Source organism: Liolophura sinensis, chromosome 7 (genome assembly GCF_032854445.1).
Source record: "Liolophura sinensis isolate JHLJ2023 chromosome 7, CUHK_Ljap_v2, whole genome shotgun sequence".
Lineage (NCBI taxonomy): Eukaryota > Metazoa > Mollusca > Polyplacophora > Chitonida > Chitonidae > Liolophura > Liolophura sinensis.
The window spans coordinates 52,585,695-52,605,859 of NC_088301.1; the positions used below are offsets into that span (position 1 = coordinate 52,585,695).

Consider the following 20,165-nt stretch of genomic DNA (forward strand, 5'->3'; position numbering starts at 1 on the left):
ATTATGTACTTTGGTATCTGAAAATGAAACAGTAGTTTTACCTGAAGGAATGTTTCTCGGTTTGCTGAAACTTCTCCTTGGTACAGTCCTGAAAGACAATCAAGTTTGTACACAGTTATACAGTGGGATATTCCATGAAGCAACAGTATATTATATGTTAATTTCCTTTTTAGTGCAGAAAACACAGACTAATTTTTAACACTTTATTTCTAGATGCATTTTTCCTTTTCTATCCTGAAATAAGCCAAGTGTAATTTTAAGTTAATGATGTGAAACAATTTAGAAGCTACCAATATACAAATACAAAACTTTGCTCTTACTTCTTTTTGCTCGACCTAGTGCAGAGAACATACAGCACAATAGCAAGAATCAAGATGAAAATGCAAATGCAGACGATGGCGATGATAGCAATTCCAGTCGTGGTTTCATGCCACACTTCGGCGGCTTTCGGTTCCACGAAGTATCCCATCACGGACAGGACCGTACCATTTCCGGTTGTTAGAGGTGGCACCGGGGTCCCGTCAGAGACGGCCTGGTAGAGCGCGAGAAGTTCCCCTTCGCTCATAAAAGGCTTGGCGCTGTTCAGGTTGGTCAGTGAATCTGTACTTGTTGACCGGACGCCATATACGAGCACCGTACTAGTCCTATGGACAACATATGTAAAATCATGAAGAAAACCGGTATGTCTGATTGAAATACTGGATTGTATTACAAGCCAACATTTGAGTTGATTAAATCAAGTAATTATATATTTTTACGTACTCAGCTAACACTTATTGCAGCTTTACTTGCTAAAGCAATGGCCAATATTTGGGTGACAGTAACAGTGTTTGTATTGTGCTACACAACACCTCAGGGTGATTGATGGACATACCCCGATGCTAGAAGTTTTCGCCTGGATGAGACACCAGCTAACTGTTCGCGTATTTCCCACACTCCTATTCTGCCGCCGGGTAGCAAGGAGTCCATTGTCGATATCAGCAAATCGGGTTCTCTGAAATTATTTAACCGTTGTCAGCAGGGTGCGATTTAATTTACCTGACCACAGGTGTATTTACGTTTGTGTTTAATCACGCATTTGTAATGCATATAAAATATTGATTACGATGATATCATTATCTCGTGTTACATTGCGTCGAATAAATGTAAGCCAATAGACACACACACACTTTTCCTGTTATAAAAGTATGTCAATAGAGGACGTTTTCAAACATATTGTCTCGGAGTTAGTTAGTATTAAAAGACTTGTAAAAAGGCAAAAGAATTGCTAATAATATCAGACTTTTTTGCACAAATTGCGTTATCCTGAGTGTCAGTAATAATTATATACAACATCTCATCTAGTATAGGAGTTTTCCCAGGAACACTGTACTACCAGTTATTCCTATCAATGTTTACATAATAGCAAATAAATGAAAATAGCTTTAATGTTGTCTTAAATGAAACACTCACCCATTTGCTGACAGATCAGTGTTAGGTACTTTGAGGGTTACTTCAATGATGTTGACAGACGGATCAAATGTGTCTACTCTAACCATGCCTTGTCTGGATTCTTTGCTTCCGTCAGTGTAAAAAGCATTGGCTACAACCCAGAAAATGTATTTCGACTCTGTGAATATCAGGCCATCGTTCGATACCCGTAATTCTCCGGTTACCTTGTCAACAAGGAAAGGTGAATTGCTTGTTTGCAAGGTGAAAAATTCAACATTCGTTATATTGGAAGAGTTGAAATTAAACATGTGTCTCGTCAGGGTGTATAGGACGCGTCCAGATGTATCAGCGGAAGAACACTCTAAACTCAGGAAAAGAGCCTCCCCGACGCCGCAGACGGATGACTGCACCGAAAGGGACTCGATGATACGAACTCGAACAACGGTATCACTTGATCTGGGAGGTGCACCGCCGTCTATAGCACGGATCTGGACGTCATAGGACGTTCTGTCTGCGTATTTTGGCGGCGTCTTTACAAAAACCTCTCCAGTGGCATCGGATACTTTGAAGACAGCGTCGCTTATCCCATCCACAATGACCAGGTCGATGTTTGCATTTGGACCTTCGTCGCCGTCTGATACTGGGATCCTGAATACACTAAAATCTGTTGGTGAGCCTTCCATAACTTGGACGGTGTAGCTACTTTGACTAAAAACTGGATCGTGGTCATTGTCGTCGTCAACAGTAACGGTGACTAACAGATTGTACCAGTTTGCTGGGTTTGCAATTTCCTCTACAAGTACGGTCAGCGTATACACAGGTACTTGCTCTCTGTCCAAAGGAGTGCTTGTTCTTATCTCCCCTGATGGACTAGATATGTAGAACTCTCGAGCTACATCTCCGGAAACAACAGTGTACGTCACCGAACCTGGTTCCGTCAATGATCCCACGAGAGTACCAGAAGCCTGGTTCTCCAGTACTTTAAAGGAGTAATTAGGGGTGTTTGTGACAGTCACAGTAAATGTTGTCGTGGATAAGCCAGGCGATGTTCCAGAGTCTTTTGCCTGTATGGTAAGAATGTGGCTTCCTAGCGCAGCTGCAAGATCACCGTTGATGGATACCACACCGGTGTACGGGTCGATGGCAAACAGATTGCCTCCGTTACCAGAGATGATGGAATAAGTAATAACCGCGTTAAATCCAAGATCTATATCAGAAGCAGTAACTTGGCCAACCTGATAACCAACGTTAACATCTGAAGTTGTGGACGCTGAATAAGACGTTGGCACAAACAACGGGTTGTTGTCGTTTACATCCGTTATGTTTATGTTAAGATAAATTGTCGCTGACAAAGATGGTGTTCCCCTATCAGCACATGTAATTTGCAACTGATAGAAGTCTTGTGTTTCTCTGTCCAGAGCCTGGAAAACATCTACGGCACCATCAGACAACCCAATGCCAAACATTCCGGCTGGGTCTCCTGCCATTATGTTATAAACCAGGTTTCCGTTAGCCCCAGAATCAGGGTCTGTTGCCACAAGCTTGGATACAAGCGTTCCGACCCCTATGTCCTCAGCTATCGAAACTCTAACTGATGATGAAGAAAATGATGGCGCAGTGTTCTGATCTGAATGAACTGTTAGTATCAAGATTGCTTCTGCCGTCAAGGCTGGAACTCCCGCGTCTGTAGCGTGGACAGTTAAAGTGTACCTGTCTCTAAAGTTAAAATCTATTGTGTTTGCCACTACAACTTCGCCAACAGAACTTATGGTAAAATCTGCACTTCTGATGCCACTCAGAGAATACGATATCTGGCTGTTCATTCCTCTGTCTACATCTGTAGCAATAACTGTCAACACAGAAGTACCAGTCGTACTTCCGTCTACAACAACATCGGTGTATTGTGTCTGCGAGAACACGGGTTTGTTATCATTTACATCATCTATTGTAACGTTCAAAATTAACGTGTCTGTTAACGACGAATCCAGTTTGCTGACAGCTTGAATAACAAGTTGGTAGCTGTCAATGCCGTTGTCTGCATCTACTGGTCCTGTAAGAACTATTTTCCCAGAATCAAGGGCGATGGCAAATGTGTCAGCACTATTTCCAGACAGAATACTGTATTGGATTGTTCCGTTGGCGTCTTCATGTGCTCCAAGGGATGTTGCATCTGCATCGTAAAATTCCGTTCCAGCCGCAGTGTTCTCAAAAACTGAAACAGTATCAATGTTTGGCAAAAAATTTGGTGGGATGGCTGTTTGAAGAACTTGCACCGTGATCACCGTGGTTGCTGATCTGGAAGGAATCCCTTGGTCTACAGCTTCAACCACTAGCTTATAATGGGATTCCCTGTCAAAGTTCAAAGCATCATTTGTAACGAGTTGAAGTCCGTCCAATCGAAAGTGGCCAGCACCGTTTCCAGCAATTATTGTAAAGGTAAGTTTTGCGTTGTCCTGTATGTCTCGATCTGAACACGTGAGGTTGATAAGGGTTGTACCCACTGGAGAAGACTCCAAAACATCCGTGGCAGAAACGGACGACCCGAACTGAGGCTCGTTATCATTGACATCAGTTACTATGATTTTCACTGTAGCAGTGGAAGACAGCCCTGTTGGATTACTCGCCCTCACTACAAGGTCATAGTTGTCAAGAACTTCTCTGTCAAGAGACTTCACAAGATAAATTCTTCCCCTTGCATCTATCTCAAATACAGAGGTATCGGCGGATAGGAAATCGTAAACGATGATATTTCCATCAAGATCCGTTGCATTGAGCTCCAGGATCACGCCAGCAATTGCAAAGTCTTCTGCAATCCACACAGTGTTGTTTGATGCAGAAAAGTTGAAGACTGCAGGAAATTCGTCTTGATTTACAACTTCAACTATAACCTTTGTTATTGCAATAAGGCTCCCCAACGGGGCATTGTCATTGGCTTCAATTTCAAGTTGATACAATGACTTTTCCTCATAATTCAATAATCCGTTCACTGTTAGTTTACCATTTATGTCTATGGCAAACTTACCGCCTGAATTTCCTGATTTGATTGTATAAGAAATCTGTCTATTTATGGCATCTTTGTCCAAATCTGATACGTCCAGATCTATAATTTCTGTACCTAAAGCTATATTTTCGGTAACTTTGATGTTGTTGAAGCTGTTGCTAAAGGTAGGTGAGTGGTCGTTCACGTCGTCCACAATTATGGTTATATTACCATAGGTAGAAAGGCCAGTCCGGGCGTGAATGACTTGTACCACCATGTAAAAGTAATCAAGAGTTTCTTTGTCTAAGGCATTTGCCAAATATAGTTTACCTGTGGAGCGCCCGAGGACAAAATATCCAGCTTCATTCACAGAAATGAGATCATAATATAATGGTTCTATCGAAGTGCTGTTAATTTGAAAGAGAAAAGTCGAAACTGAGGTGTTTTCAGGAATATTTAACACTGCTGGAAGATTGGTTACCAAAGGGTGAACGGTGACGTCTATCAACAGAGTCACAGAAGTATTTAATGCCGGAGATCCTTTATCTTGTACAGTAATGTCGACTGTGTATTTCTGAAGGCCGGCCGGCTTGACCAGAACCACCTTGCCATTCGTGTCCACTGTTAGATCACCATTGTCATTCCCTGATACAATGACGTAATCTAAGTCACCATTGGCTCCAATGTCCGCGTCATCACAGTTAAGCTGCACAACCTCGGATCCAGCCCCATCTAGAGTGGATATCTCGACGTGTACCACAGGGTCACACACTGGGCTGTTGTCATTTTCGTCCACCAATGTAACGCTAACCGTCGTGGTGACAGACCGAGGCGATGATTGAGACTTGTCGGACACCAAAATCTCAAGGTTGTAGGCTGGCGTTATCTCCCTATCTACAGGGCCAACTAAAGTGATCTCCCCACTATCTCGGTTCAGTGCAAACGGGTAGAGGTCTGTGAGTCCAGTGAAGGAAATCATGCCATCAGGACCGGCGTCAAGGTCGCTCACATTAAAGATGAATACCACCACTCCTGTAAATATATGTAAGAAACTTGGATAATATTCTGTAATGTCGTAATTACAGAATAGTTTTTCATATTATGTGAGACAAATGTTAGCCTCAAATCGCTGACGACAAACCAATATTCCTGCCATATCGTGGAGTAATATTTTAAAAACAAATAAAAGTAATACATTTTAAGTCAAAAAATAATGTAACAAGTCACTCAAAGATGACATAACAATAGAATAATTTGGACCTAACCCTACTGAAAATTGAGAGTTATTGTGTTATTCAGCTTTCGTTTAAATTACCATGTCCATCTCCTTCGCTGACAGTAGCATCCAAACTACCGTATATCACAGGGTCGTCCTCGTTTACAGGTTCGATGTCAACGATCAGCAGAATAGTCGAGCTCAACGCAGGCGATCCGCCGTCTTCTGCTTGGATCGTCAACTGGAATGATTTCTGCATACTGTCATAGTCTAGTGGAAGCGGTGTAGTTACAACGCCTGAGTTCATGTCAATTACAAACAATCCACTTGGATTCCCACCTGAAATGTTTAGACATCAGAAGAAAGCTCTAATTTACCTTAAGAGTACCTAAGAAATACTTAAATTACTGGTGCATGCTAGTTGACAAAATTAAGTACTGCAGTCATTCAAGAAATGTAATCTATTATAAAATTTCATCAATTTTTTTTATCTGATTTTTACAATCATTCTGTAGGTATTGCAAATGTACATAATAAAATAACATGCCGAAGACACTAGCAAAGCTGTAACAGTATAGTGAAACCGGGGAGACCAGAAATTGGCCTGTCCCCTTATGCTTAACTTCAAACAAGGGATGGGCCAAATTGCCCATTTTGAGCTCTTAGACATGATTCCACTAGGGTTTGAACCTGGGTCTCACAAGATGCGGATGTTCTAACCTCTTAGCTACCGTTCAACTTTGTGAACCAGTTCGCAAAAGAAGAGATAACGAACCGAACGTACCTATTATATTGTATGTGACTGTTCCATTCAGTCCGAGATCCGGATCCGAGGCAACAACAGTGGCGATTGGTGTTACACTGTAGTCAGTACCTTCTGCGACAGACGCATAATACATAGGCTGCCAAAAGAAAAGTACCTTATATATAAAGAATATATAATAAAATCACTATGTATTCACAGCTCACGACCACAATCCTCACGACCTGTTTTTCCATGTCCATTAATCTGAACATCGTCAGAAAACGAAATCGGATCTGCAAAACTGTTAGTTTAGAAACATGAGAAATTATCAAAATCTGTCGGCAAATCACGATGCTGTTGTCACCAAGGTGTGTGTAAAATATGTGTAGGCTTGTCTGTATGTCTGAAATACTCTGCATACTTACCTGATCAAAAGACGGCACATTGTCGTTTATATCGGTGACAGTAATGGTGATGGTGGCCGGAATCAAGTCAGAAGGTTTATACTTTGTGACGACATGAACATTGAGCACAATAGTGGCATCTGTTTCTCTGTCCAACGGCTTTATTAGATATAGGTTGCCTGAAAATAAATTACGAATAATAGCACCCATCATATCACGTGTGTGTCTGTCTATCTCGCATTGAGTAAGCGGTGCAATGCATGAGAAGCATGTCCAGAACGGTTTAACTTTTCAAAAAGAAACTTTTTACAAGGAAGCAAAGAAACTAAAATTGCTTGTGCGCTGATAATGACGATTTTCAGTCATCTGACTGTCATCTCAACTCAAAAAGCCTCTTCTGTCACAATCTACTTTTCCCTCATGTTTTATATTTTCGGACAAATAGTCTTATTTGCTGATGCCATATGTTTGCTGCACTCAACTCTAACATTCCATTACAACATTTACAGTTTTATGTAGAAGGCTGAAAGATTTTTAATTAGGTATACTGCATGCATCATATTAACATGGTGTACCTTTCCTAATAGCCTACTTTATCTAATTTAAAAAGTGTGTATGCTGTTCTGTCCGTTTTTGTTTTGTTTTTTAGGGAACTCATATATGTTACTTTAGGCTTAGGCTTTAGTGAACTCGTTCAATATATTAGTTGTGTAAACAAACATATTGCACTGATATATTTGAATATGAATAAAGAAATCAAAAAATATATTTATATTTCTGCATAAGGATATTGTATAAGTTTTTTAACCTGGCGTTTTGTTCGTAACTTTCAATGATTTGGATGATTTTTCATGATTTTCAGATCGTTTGTCAAATTTAAGACCCACAAAGAACAGAAGGCTAAGAAATAGTTCCCTTTTCAAATTTCAACACTGACGATATATTCTGAAAGTCGTTTAATCCTTTAGTTTTTTATGTCTCGCTTGATGAACTTCTACAGTATGGAAATTACCTCAAGACTGCCATATAATTATCTGAAATGTAATTTTTCTGAGGCGTAGTGACTTGACATCTAATTATCCAACACCTTATTTTTTGACACTTCATCACTTCACATCTTATAATGTGACCCTCTATAATTCGGCACCTTATTTATTTTTATCGTGCCATGCGTAGTTATTTTGCGAACGGCACATCTGTACATAGGGCTCACCATCGGGGTGCACAATAAACTGTTCCGGATTTGGCTGACTGGCCAATCCATATTCAAGATGACCTTCGGGGGTGTTTGGTGGATCCCCGTCCGTGGCTTGCAAGGTCATCAGGACATTCTGGCCAGGCGCTTGATTCTCGGACAATTCTGGAACATTTAAAAGACAGTCAATCTATGAGTAAAGTCCAACACGCGTATACCCACTCCTAGACATGTCCAAGTTGGGGCTTTCCACGTCGATAATCGCAAGACCCACTACCAGACTAAATCCTCAATCTCTGATCATACGTTACGTTATAAATACAGGAAATCCAGTCTCGGAGTAGATTATGTACCAATAAGATTAAAAATCCAGATGCAATAGTCCATCATACATAAGGCTGACGGGTACATTTTGCTTTGAAAAAAAATCATTGGAAAACTTACCCAAGTCCATAAGTAAGGATGGCCAGATCGTTGGGTTGTCATCCACGCCAATCATTTTTAGAACAACACCAACACGGATCCATAACTTTGGAGATATGCCAAATTCGGTGACATAAACTTCTTGATAGTAGACATTTTTCTCAGTGTCCGGGTCAATTTCCACAGACAGGCGAAAATTACCATATGAATGCATGTTGAACATCAGATAATCTGGTGGCAAAATTATGCTATAGATTTAAAGCATTGTACAATAACATGTTTGTAAATATATAATATCTGTAACATAATATTTTCTATATCTGATCGGTGTCTTACGCCATACTCAAGAGTATTTCACTTATACGATGGCGGCCAGTATTATGGTGGGAGGAAACCCGGCATAATATTTAACGTGTAGGCAAAATCGAATACATTTTAATTGAGTAATATGTTAAAATTCATTAAACTCAGGCGAGGGGAGTAATGGTAGCCTTTTATGCCCTGAATATGTTTTTTTTTCTTGAAAACAATCGGTGTGTATCTCTCGAGTTGTACCTACAGTATTGACCCACATGATGGTTCATTGATTATCTATTTGATCAGTTGTTGTGACGCACAGCAGAATTACTTAACTTATACTTTCTCCGCATAGAACCTTCTTTGTCTATAAAGTGATCTACCTGTCAAGTGAGCTCACTTATTCTAATGAAGTCTTTGCGGTCCAATTCCGTGCAGAACGCTTTAGCTTCTTGAGGTGTAAAATCCTACCCTTAGATTATGGAGAAGCCCAAAACCAAAGTTCGGGACTCACCATTTATGGACCTTCTTCGGTAAGTAAATGGATATCGCCGAGACCCGTCATCGTCTGGGTCTGAACAAGTTTCTCCCACTCTGGCTACGATGCCATGTCTCCTGTTCATGTCACTATCTTCCTTCATCTCTGTGTACAACAACGCTGCACAAGTCTGGCAAACATGCAGGCGAAGACAAAGTTAGTCATGAAACATGCCAGCCAGAGCACTTCATCTAATAATTGAGGCCACCAACCGAAAATATCAAACACAGCTTTTTTTCTGTCCCTTCACATTCATCAAAGAAAAATTACACATGTGCGCAATACGTATTGGAAAAGTTATGCCTGCTGAAATCATCGAATTATTAAAATATTACATGGCTAGTCCGCCATAGGTTTAAAGGCATTTCATGTGTTTAGCATTTGTGAATTTATAGCTTTCATTGGTTTATTCCAAACGGTGATACTTATAACGATGTCAACAGTCGCGCCATTTGATATGCCACAGCATCGTTTCAGCTGCGATGAGCCTGTTTGTGTTTAAATAAATAGCAGACTATTTACATACTGGATCTGACCAATCGTATATAACAAGCGAATGTCTTTCCGACACCACTGGAAACTACTTCCTGGTAACAATCTTCCGTTAAAATTATATATATTTTTAGAGATTATGACACTATATTTTTAAAGAAAACTTGGTCCCTGGGAATTTAACTTTGGATATTGTTTTACCAGTTGACAGCTTGAATTGTGATTTCTCTTACTATAGTTGACTTTCATTAAAGACCATTTTGGATCTCTAACAAATCTCATGGTCCATGCACATAGTTAAAGAAACACTCCATCTGGACAGACCATAAAATTATTTTGGATGGATCCAACATGACCGCGAGTGCAATTAAGCTGAATCATATCGACCAAATTCCTCAGCACAGCCTGTAATCACAAGACTTACGGGATAAAATTCGTTGACATTTTTCAAATTGATGGTCACCGTGGTGGTGGCAGTTCTCGGCGCAGTCTGGCTCAGGTCCACGACCTCCACTTCCAGGCTGTAGGATTTGGTCGTTTCGTAGTCCAAAGGTTGAATAGCGTACAGGCCCCCAGTGATGGAGTCGATATGGAACTTCCCATCATTGCCATCTATTTGTAACAACACACAACTAGTATATAATCTGTTCAAGTAATAAAGGCATACCTGTAATCAAATTAAGTTCAAATTAAGTATAAGAGATATGTTCTTACCATTTCAGATACAGGTTTTTTGTTGGATCTAGACCATGTTCTTTGTTCTCTGTTAAATCCGTTCAGCGTCATACAGCGTCACACATTCACCAACATATAATAACTTCAACCGTATTTTGCTATTATACGTTTGGAATCTCCAATAACACATTTGGTATGACTGAACACAAAGAGTGCCCCATATGAAATGTATATTAGTATTTATTTATAATAAAAAAACTTGGTTTTTATTGACAGCATTACTATAGCTAAATTTTTCCAGAAGTCAAAATATTTTGCTGTTTCTCCGCATCAAGGTTCCACGAACAGATGATATCAGGTCCATCAATCCTACAATCACAGGTTTTCGCGTTTCCTATTCGTATGAATTACTGATTTACCTGTGATATCGTATCTCAGTTCACCATCTCTGCCATCGTCGTCGTCCGTAGCAGCCACAGTCGTGATGATCACACCCAGCGAGGACTCCTTCACGTTACTAATAACTGGGTTCGGAGAAGTTATCACAGGGTCGAATTCGTTCACCGGCGTCACTTGTACGTACACGGTGAAGGTGGTATCCAAGGGAGGAACTCCACCGTCAGCCACTCTGATTTCAAGCTGGTGAGTGGGTATAGTTATATATATATATGTATGTACAGATATATAGATCAACGATACCTACTACAGAGAATCCTGTATAGCCATGATGATATAAATATCGTGCAAATACATATGAGGTATGCTGCAATGAGGTACAATGAGGTACAATTTGTAAACAGGTTTAGTAACAGAAAGATATGGGAAAAGTGGACTAATAAAGAAAAATGGACACATGAGAATTAAATTCTAAATTGTATGCATACTGTATGTCAGAAATGCACTACTATGTAAATTTTCTGCACAGCTGGTGCTGTTTATAGGAAAACTATAAAATGGGGCTAAAACTTATGTATATTTGAAAACATACACGAATCGCATACAGACATTCAGGAAGAATTCAGCAGGGCTTTGTATTGCCCTCTACTTACTGTGTACGTCACCTTCGTTTCGTAATCCAGGGCGCTGTTTAGGGTGACTGCACCTGAGGCACCATTAATGAGGAATTCCCCTCCGGTATTACCTGACGTAAACGAGAACGTCATCGTCCCGTCAGCCCCGGCGTCCCCATCCGTGCAGGTCGGAGACGCCACAGGTGATGTCACTGCTGTATCTTCAGGTATGCCAACAGTAACGAAGTCCGGTGTACAGGTGGGCGCAACGTTTCCATAGACAACTGTGGAGAAGAGGTTTCTTTTAGTTTATTAGGAAGAAGTATCACCAGTTCATCAGGTGATAGGTTACTGGACAACATGAGTTACTGATTCAGCAGTAATAAAGTAAGAGTACTGCATATTACAGTGTGTGCAAATGTCTAAACAGACATAGCATCAATTTATTAAATTTGATGTGCTTGATGTATTTGGTTGACCAAATCTCAAGGATATGAAGAAATAACATTTACTTTTGTCGAAGGAAAGCATTTGCAGGATACGAAATTTGTCTCACTTCTAGTCCTTTGATCTTTACTTTTTCTGTGTAACTAATAATATATATCTATAGAAAATTTGCCATTTGAATGTAAACAATGTCTACCAAAAGGGAAACAGATATTTTCAATGATATAAACCAAGAACAAAATATATATATTGACTCTCTATAGTTGTCAGGGCTTTTCTTTGTATTTATGCGAACATTTGTTTATTTAGGCTATACATGTTCATGCAATTTCATCTAAAATCCTGTAGAAAAAAGCAATACATGTATATACGGTTATATGAAATTTTCTTTAGAGATAGTCTCCTTTTGAAGTGTTGATTATTAAATATTGCACAAGCAGCGAGCAACTTATAGTAACCAGGATATTTTAGGTTTGTTTTGTACATGTACACATAATTTCGGTATTTATTGAGGTATACATATGTTGGCTTCCGACGGGTTTATAACAGATCCGTATTCTGTACACTTTACAGTTGAAGGGCGGTCATTCCCCTGACCTACAATTACAGATCTATTAATCACTCCTTGGTTAAAGAATGTCGTCCCCAACATAAATGAAGTCTGCCGTCAAAGAGCAAAGGTTTAACTGTGCATGTTGGGAATATAATCCAGTTTCAATAAGCCCAACATGTTGGACAACAATTAGGTTATGACAGAAGCCCCACATAGGCTATTATAAGGCAATCGCCAATCATTCAGTTGTGAACAAGACGATGACACACATCATTGTGGATTGCACAGAGGAAATATATAGCATATAACATAAATATGACGCATCTGGACCCATATGATCTTATTGTAGCACCAACGTGAGATGACCAAATAGTGCATGTAGAAAACGAAGCAATACATATAAAACAGTCGTCGATCAGGTGGAAATAAATCAACTTCCTTTGCTATATTTCTGTTGTATATGGGTGATACAATGTAAATAGAAGAGTCTACACGACAACAGTCCACACAATAATATGTCTATGCCAACATCTTCATATTTTTGCATATTTTCTAGCTGAAGAACAGCATGAAACACGAATGAAGCGATACCGATTCTTTCATGTTTAAATTTGCTATTTAATTGGAAGATGCAAAACTGAACCATATAGGCACAACATATGTAAACGTATCGTTTTAAATTTCCGTTTAATTTCAATGACAAAAAGCTTCAATTTGATAAGCTTGCATGAATATTGTAGTACACATAACGTAGTAAATTCACAACCATGTATATTTACAGAATTTCAACGTCATTATTGTATAATGTCCTATTTAAATGGAGATAACTATACTGTTGTTGTAAACCATCGTTTTAGACAAAAACTATATCCATTGTAATAAGTAACCTATTTGTGATCAACTACGACACACCGAAATACACAACTGATTCGTGCTAAATTTTCAGACACATTTATACTAATACTTGTACTGACTTGTATTTCAGATTACATATATAGTGAGGAAAACGGTCAGTAATCGCCACCAAAGATCGATTCCCAAACCAAACTATCTAAGAACAAAGGAAGTATTTAAAGTCTTAGAATAGGACAAATTCATGCAAAGAGAAGTAGTCGGCATCATTGATGTTGGAACTACGCAAAGAATGTTGTAGGTGAATGAATGAAATCAGTATCAAGGTGGTAAACCATGCTAATGTATATAGCTTATCCATGGCACACCTTTCCAATCGTGCTGAAAGGTACAGTGGATATAATACTTTTACCATAGACGTCATCACATGGTCAAAATCTCCAAACTTGGACTTACTAAAACAACTCTTTGAAAATCATCTTTAACTAAGCTCAGATAATGTATGACAATAACATTTGCTGCCAGTAAAATATCCTTACCTGAAACAAGTGCACAATAAATCAAGATAATCCCCATATCTTCAAAAGTCGTTAACTCCCTTTTCCAAGTAAAACACAGGTGAGTATGACCTACATGTGAAAAAGCACAATTCCTGCGTCGAGGAAATGGCTAATGCAGGGAGAAATAACAGTCTATCATGGTCTTCATGTATAGCGTTCAAACTACAAAAAAACAAGCAATATTATCCGTCCCTCCACTAGAATCAGCCACTCATCACTTAATCAACGTCACTTTTTAGATTCTTGCCACCGAACTTGCCGGTCCATATATTCTGCGTCACGCCGATGACATTCCCACCTTTCAAATATCAGAACAGTTCTTTCTAATTCCCTTGGTGCCTATCAATAGCCGATATCAACAACCTAAATGAAAGAGACCGTAACCATGTGTGAAGGTATGAAAGGCCGTGGCGACAACCCGCGCAGCTATCACACAAATGCGTATTTCCTCTCACTTTAATGCTAGAAATAATTGTATATATGTAGCTATAGCTTCTTTTATAACCCACCTTTCCTTCAGTTCGGATACTATAGACTGAGAAGTTTGATCGATACGTCGTATTAACCGGGACCATATAAGTGACCAGAATACTACTGCTGTATAAAAACCTAACGATATAAGTTGTCGAATTAATTGTGCAATAAAATCACGTTGTATTGTACAGAGATTATATTCTGTTAATTCTTCTTTTTTGTTACATTTATACTTAGTTACATGAAAAAAACGAACATATGTATTTACATAAAATCTACGAGAATCAATCTGAAATCATAAACACAAGAGGAATCATCACGGATTCAGCTAATTTATTCTAATGAGAAAATTCAATTTTTCTTTTAAATTTTGTTATTAACCGTAAGAAAAATAATCTTAAAACGTATACCTGCTCTTTATATTTGTAACAGCTTGCCGCGGTGGAGGCCTTATAAACCTAGATCTCACTTGATTCTTGGTGGATTTATAATCCTGTGACTTTTCATATCCCATATTATAACCAAACCCCAGATGTTACATAGAATTCATTGTTGTTAAGTTTGTATTATCTTGTTATCTGCTTTGTCAAGTCATACAAGCGCTTTGAGGGTCAAAATGTAAAGCTGGAACATCGCACAATGTTACAAGATTACCCTACATAACTATAGGTCAGTCACAAAAATGGTGGAAATACAAATATTAATAACGCTGTCATATTCCCTTGAAATTAAGCTGTTTTTATGCGCAGACAAGAATGTGGCATGTGAACAAAGAGTTTTATTACTGAAGGAAAGTCTAAAAAAACCTATGAGATCGTTTTGTGCGGAAATACAGTATATTTTGATGCCCGCTTCTTTTTGGAACACCATGAATTGTGCAAATACAAAGCAGTGTTTTGGGTACACGAACTCAAGAACCGATAAGAATACATATACATACATGTGCGCTGCCTATTGATTTAAATCTATCGCCTCAGCCTGGGCGTGCAAAGAAAACTCCCCATGGGACGAATGTATAGTGTGGTAACCAAGAGCACATGCGGAATTGGATTCCAAAAGCCAGCTCATCGCAACAATCGACGTTGTTTGATCAACGAGTTTAATCATCGCCTGCGAATCGGTTATCAATGTAATTCTTTTCCTTTAATTAGGTGGCCAAGCACTCTGTGCTGGGATACCTATTGAAATCGTTCGGAAATTTATTATTTTTTTTCCGTTTTCTTGAATGCTTTTTGAAAGCTTTAAGTGCTTTAAGAGCTAAAACGAAAAATTTTCATCGGATGTTGTTGAAATTTGATGATTTTAGGAACAAGGTTACGTGGCAAATTTTGGCTGTTTTTGGTTAACCTGACATGGTGCCTATCTTGGATTTTGATCGAAACCTTTACAAATCTTATTCTCAAGAACCAAAAAACGGGTTCTTTTGACATTTCATGTACGTGCAGGGTGATCCCATTTAGAGCAAGTTTGAAAAAATCTTGGACATTCATCAAAAACTTTGGAAGCTAGACGTTGGTAGAAGTTACGACGTCATAAAAAGTGTCTAATTTTGATAATTTTTCTTGCATTCTGGTGTACGTTGATTCCGAATCTGCTTTCGGATTTTGCCTATCTTTGTCTTCTTTCAGTTACGTAATTTCAATGGCCTGCAACTCGAGACCTATGGTAGATAGAAATGTGAAACGTGCACCAAATTGTTGCCCAAGACATCTAGAATCTGATAGGTGTCAACGGATTTGAGTTACGATCACTAGTTTTCTGGTTAGAAATGTTTAAATGAGACCACCCTACTCCAGAAATAGAAATGTAAGCCTGTGCATTTGACATAGACTTTAGAGGTAACTGTGTATTACTATACATGTATTGCAGGTAACTTGCAACATAGGTTGACCGCCTGTCACTGAAACCGAGAAATGAACAACTCTCCCTAATCTCTGTCTACACAAGTAGACAGAGATTAGGGAGAGTATAAATACAAAACTGTGGGATGAAGGGGACGAAGACGGAGGGAAGTACGAATGTGCGACGAAGCACTGAGGTAGGGGGACAGTTGGGAAAAAGCGTGGTCGTACTATGTCGAGGTGTTTGTAGTTGTTGTGTAGCGTATGTATGGTGTTTTGTCTGAAAGTGAACTCACCATAATGTGAGCGTGTAGTGCTTTTTACGTATTTCACACTCTTGAAATCTATCAAATGACAATTTTGAATGTTTACACGCGAGCCAGTCTTGTTCGCAATGCATCATGGGTAATTCTCAACTCTCCCGTACCCCCGTATAAGTCCAACAGTTTATCAACAGTTCCTATCAATAACACCAACACATGTACCTAGAGTCATGACGAGCCCGAAAAAATGTAACTCTTATTTGGCCAAATTCAACGTTAAAGAGATATCGCGGTGTCCAGTTTCTGGGGATCTTTTTTAAACAAAATAACACACAACACCGCTTATTCCTTCTAACCAAATGGATCAAAATTTTATATCTTTATAGTTTCCTGTCAGCTACATGCACTTTGTCCTCGCCAGCTGTTAAAACTGGGCTGAGCCCAGGGAAACCAGGTGTGACATTACAGTAAGGTGACTGCACATGTGTCGAGCAACCTGAAATGTACATACTCAACCAGGTGCGGTGATCGCAAAGACCAAATACTGGCAAGACGTCGTGGTGGTCTCTAGCACTGGACGCATTGTCCATGATATCTGGTAGTCTGGGCTTCAAACCCAGTTAATTATTTTTCATTTTTGTCATGTTTTCTCCATGTTCTCTGTTTTTGTAAATGCTCTTACAATTTGTACATGCAAGTTGAATTTGTTGAATTATCCATTGTCTATGTACTTTGGCAGTTAAATAGAGCTTTTCTTCATTATGTGTGTTAGCTATTTGTTCCTAAACAGATATTTGCCAAAGCCTAATTTTTCCCATCAAATTAGTTTAGTGCAATACTTTCATAGTGTTTTCTCATTTGACATTCAATTGGGCCTTGATGCTTGGCCACCGGCATCGCTGTAAGGAACGTAACAGCTTCAATTTAACGCTTGTTCTTTCATTTCAGAGGTAATGCTATAACTTAATTGTTTGCAGAGATGTATAAAGTTACAGAGATTTTTATTTGGACGTGGAAGCATCGATATTGACGACAGCCTTGCCTGAAAGAATCTCAGCTGGGCTGGGATGTGTGTTGTAACAATTTAGAGTTGACTCTGTGCACTAAGCATCCCACTGTGGAAGATCTATTAAAGGCCAACAAAGTAATCAAAAGGGGAGTTTTTAAACATAAAATAAGTTACATTATATAAAAGTTTATTTAAGATACAGTATTAAACTGACACACACTCAACTGACATGTTTTCTTAACAGTCACTTCAGACTGATTTTCGATGTGCATTCCAACTATTTAATGTGCCAAATAGAGGTGTGACTAGTATGTAAGCTTTGTTGGTTAGGTGCTATGTATATACATACACTTTGTGTTCCCTTGGGACAGAAGAAAAAGTCATACATGGATCATAGGACAAAGTACAGAAAGTGTAGGTTTTTAAATCGCTTCATGCACATCCTGATTTGCTAATAGGTATATAATATGCTCATATCTGTTTCATTCCATGCAATCCAGATAAAATGACACATAACAAAGAAGAAAAGTTTATAGAAACTTTCCAGTTCACACATTTAATATCTTCCAATCGTATTTACTCCATGATTGATAACACGTCACCAGATATCAAAGAATCACTTTGACGTGCTATACAGAATTATATTCAGCTCTGAATGAAGGCTACCAAATCTCTTTAATATATTCAATATAAGTCCAATGTCATCAATGGAGGACACACCAGATACCTATCAAGATATAGTATAATTAATGAAACCTTCACAAGAATGGACTGAAAGACATTTTCCTACGCGATATAAAGCATTGAAAATGTGTTGAATACTTACAGCTTTAGATATGAATCTATACAGACCCCTTCAGTTTTCAAAACTTGCTCTCTTTATATTCACATTTTCATACGTTCAGAATACATGTTTGGAGTGGCTGAAAAAATACCTAAAACCATCACGTTGTTCAGTATTTGATTAACCACGTGAAAAATGCACCCGTCACATCTATCGTTCCGTATACAGTATAAACTCTCCGAGGTCACAACTTGGTGTACTCCTATGAAATGCCTGATAAGGTTGTCATGCCTCCGTTGTAAGCCTTACTTATCAAATGACACTGTTTTAAAAATGAAATGCTGTATTTTACCAGAGTATTGTAGTTACCGTACTGTTGTTTTTACACAGTATATGATCGCGTGCTAGTAAGAGTGGTCATATTATTACAATTATTACATCGTTATACCTGGTTATTTAGTAACACATATAAAGCTACATACGCTTTTATACATTAAAAGCTTTAAAGTATTAAGTATTGTCCTGTTGATCATAGAAAGGAAAGGAATATTTTTTGTGGAGAGTCAAGTAATATGTACTGAAGACACAGTGTAGGAAGTGTTGTTTGTACCAAGTTGGACATACATATTAGTCGATCAGATACGGGATTCCATGACTGAAAGTAAAACAAAGTTGTAGTTTGTCTGAATGTTTTTGAAGTCTTCGGATAAACTCTTCAACCATTCACATACAGGTCTATAAAACGCCGTCTATTGTATACAGAAATTTCCGAGGATAATACCATTGTGAACCGATATGGTTAATAGAGATTTCAGGTTGAACAAATGCCGCCACAATAGAGTGCTCAGTGGTGCGAACACAGAAAACACATTATGTTCGTGCACTTGATCTTCATGTAGCGATAAACACACATACATTCATCCAATGGTCCATGCACCCACTATATGTATATATAGTATGTTCATTGTGTCTGTGAAGCCCCGTAAAAATCCTATATTATTGTGTTATACATATTAGTCTGTGAATGTACTTACTATTCCCTCAGTACATACGCATAGTTTTGGCTAAGCCACACCAAATGGCTAAATTATTTGGAGTACCAATTGGTGTATACGACTTAAATCTCTGTTGAAAACTCAGTCCCGGTTTAAAGTATATATCAAGATTTTATTATCAACACATATTGAAATGAAACGGAAACCCCAAAGCAATGTGTTTACCATGCAGTCTTCCAGCAATACTTGATACCAAGGGAATTAAGGTCCATATTTCTGAGCGCACATTATAAACTATATGTCTATTTCAAATTGCAGTGACGTTAGCACGCACCTAGATACCCAGTCATGGATCAGTATGGAAGCCGGATGCGTCCATGCTTTCTCCTACACATTTCCCAAAAGTATGAACGGCGATATTTCGACGATAATGCGAGATTTAGCCCAGATTAGGTCGAGATTAGATCGACAGTGCGAGACTAAGAGATTCCCACGAGACTCCAACTATATTCGGTCGAGAATCTCGTGAAAATCACGCACCCTCGCCAGAATCTCGCGTTGTCGAGTGAATCTCGCGTCCCCGTTGGAATCTCGCTCCATCGTTCAATTCTCGAAGGAAATGAATAATTTTATACCCAAACTGAAGTTTCATAGCGAGCGACATTCAGACGACAACACGATATTTGGACGAGATTTGATCGACAGTACGACATACAGGCGAGATTTAGACGATATTCAGTCTAAAAGGCGCCAGCTCACTCTGTAGTTTTAATCTCAACCAAATCTCGTACTGTCGTCTGAATAGCGTTTCAATCTCGACTAAATCGCGCGTTTTAGTCCGGGCTACTCGCTGAGGGTTTGCGATTGGGCCCCTGTCTCTGATTTGGATCCTGCTACAGTGTAACGGTCACGTCAGCACATTCAAGATGGTTTATTCTCGTCAGCATGTACATATACGAATTCAACGTCAGGTAATATGGC

At 38.9% G+C, this 20,165-nt stretch overlaps 1 protein-coding gene across 1 annotated transcript; it reads right to left on the reverse strand.

The window, feature by feature from the left end:
* Positions 1-316: 316 nt before the first annotated feature.
* Positions 317-19,848, reverse strand: LOC135471022 (protocadherin Fat 4-like). Its single transcript, XM_064750069.1, has 12 exons — positions 19,725-19,848; positions 11,446-11,690; positions 10,816-11,035; positions 10,146-10,333; positions 9,206-9,359; positions 8,416-8,625; positions 7,990-8,136; positions 6,798-6,955; positions 6,412-6,529; positions 5,727-5,966; positions 1,453-5,443; positions 317-644 (listed from the first exon to the last, which is right to left on the reverse strand). Exons 1-12 carry the CDS (start codon positions 19,846-19,848, stop codon positions 317-319), a joined length of 6,123 nt encoding a protein of 2,040 aa, XP_064606139.1.
* Between the last annotated feature and the right edge of the window lie 317 nt (positions 19,849-20,165).

Bases quoted from the DNA above. Each gene is read 5' to 3' on its own strand.
- LOC135471022 (XM_064750069.1), bottom strand. From the start codon at position 19,848: ATGTCGCTCGCTATGAAACTTCAGTTTGGGTATAAAATTATTCATTTC. The intron at 11,036-11,445 runs GTAAGTAGAGGG...CCCACTCACCAG, and splicing joins AAACGAAGGTGACGTACACA to CTTGAAATCAGAGTGGCTGA. The intron at 6,956-7,989 runs GTGAGCCCTATG...ATTTATTTTCAG, and splicing joins GTTTATTGTGCACCCCGATG to GCAACCTATATCTAATAAAG.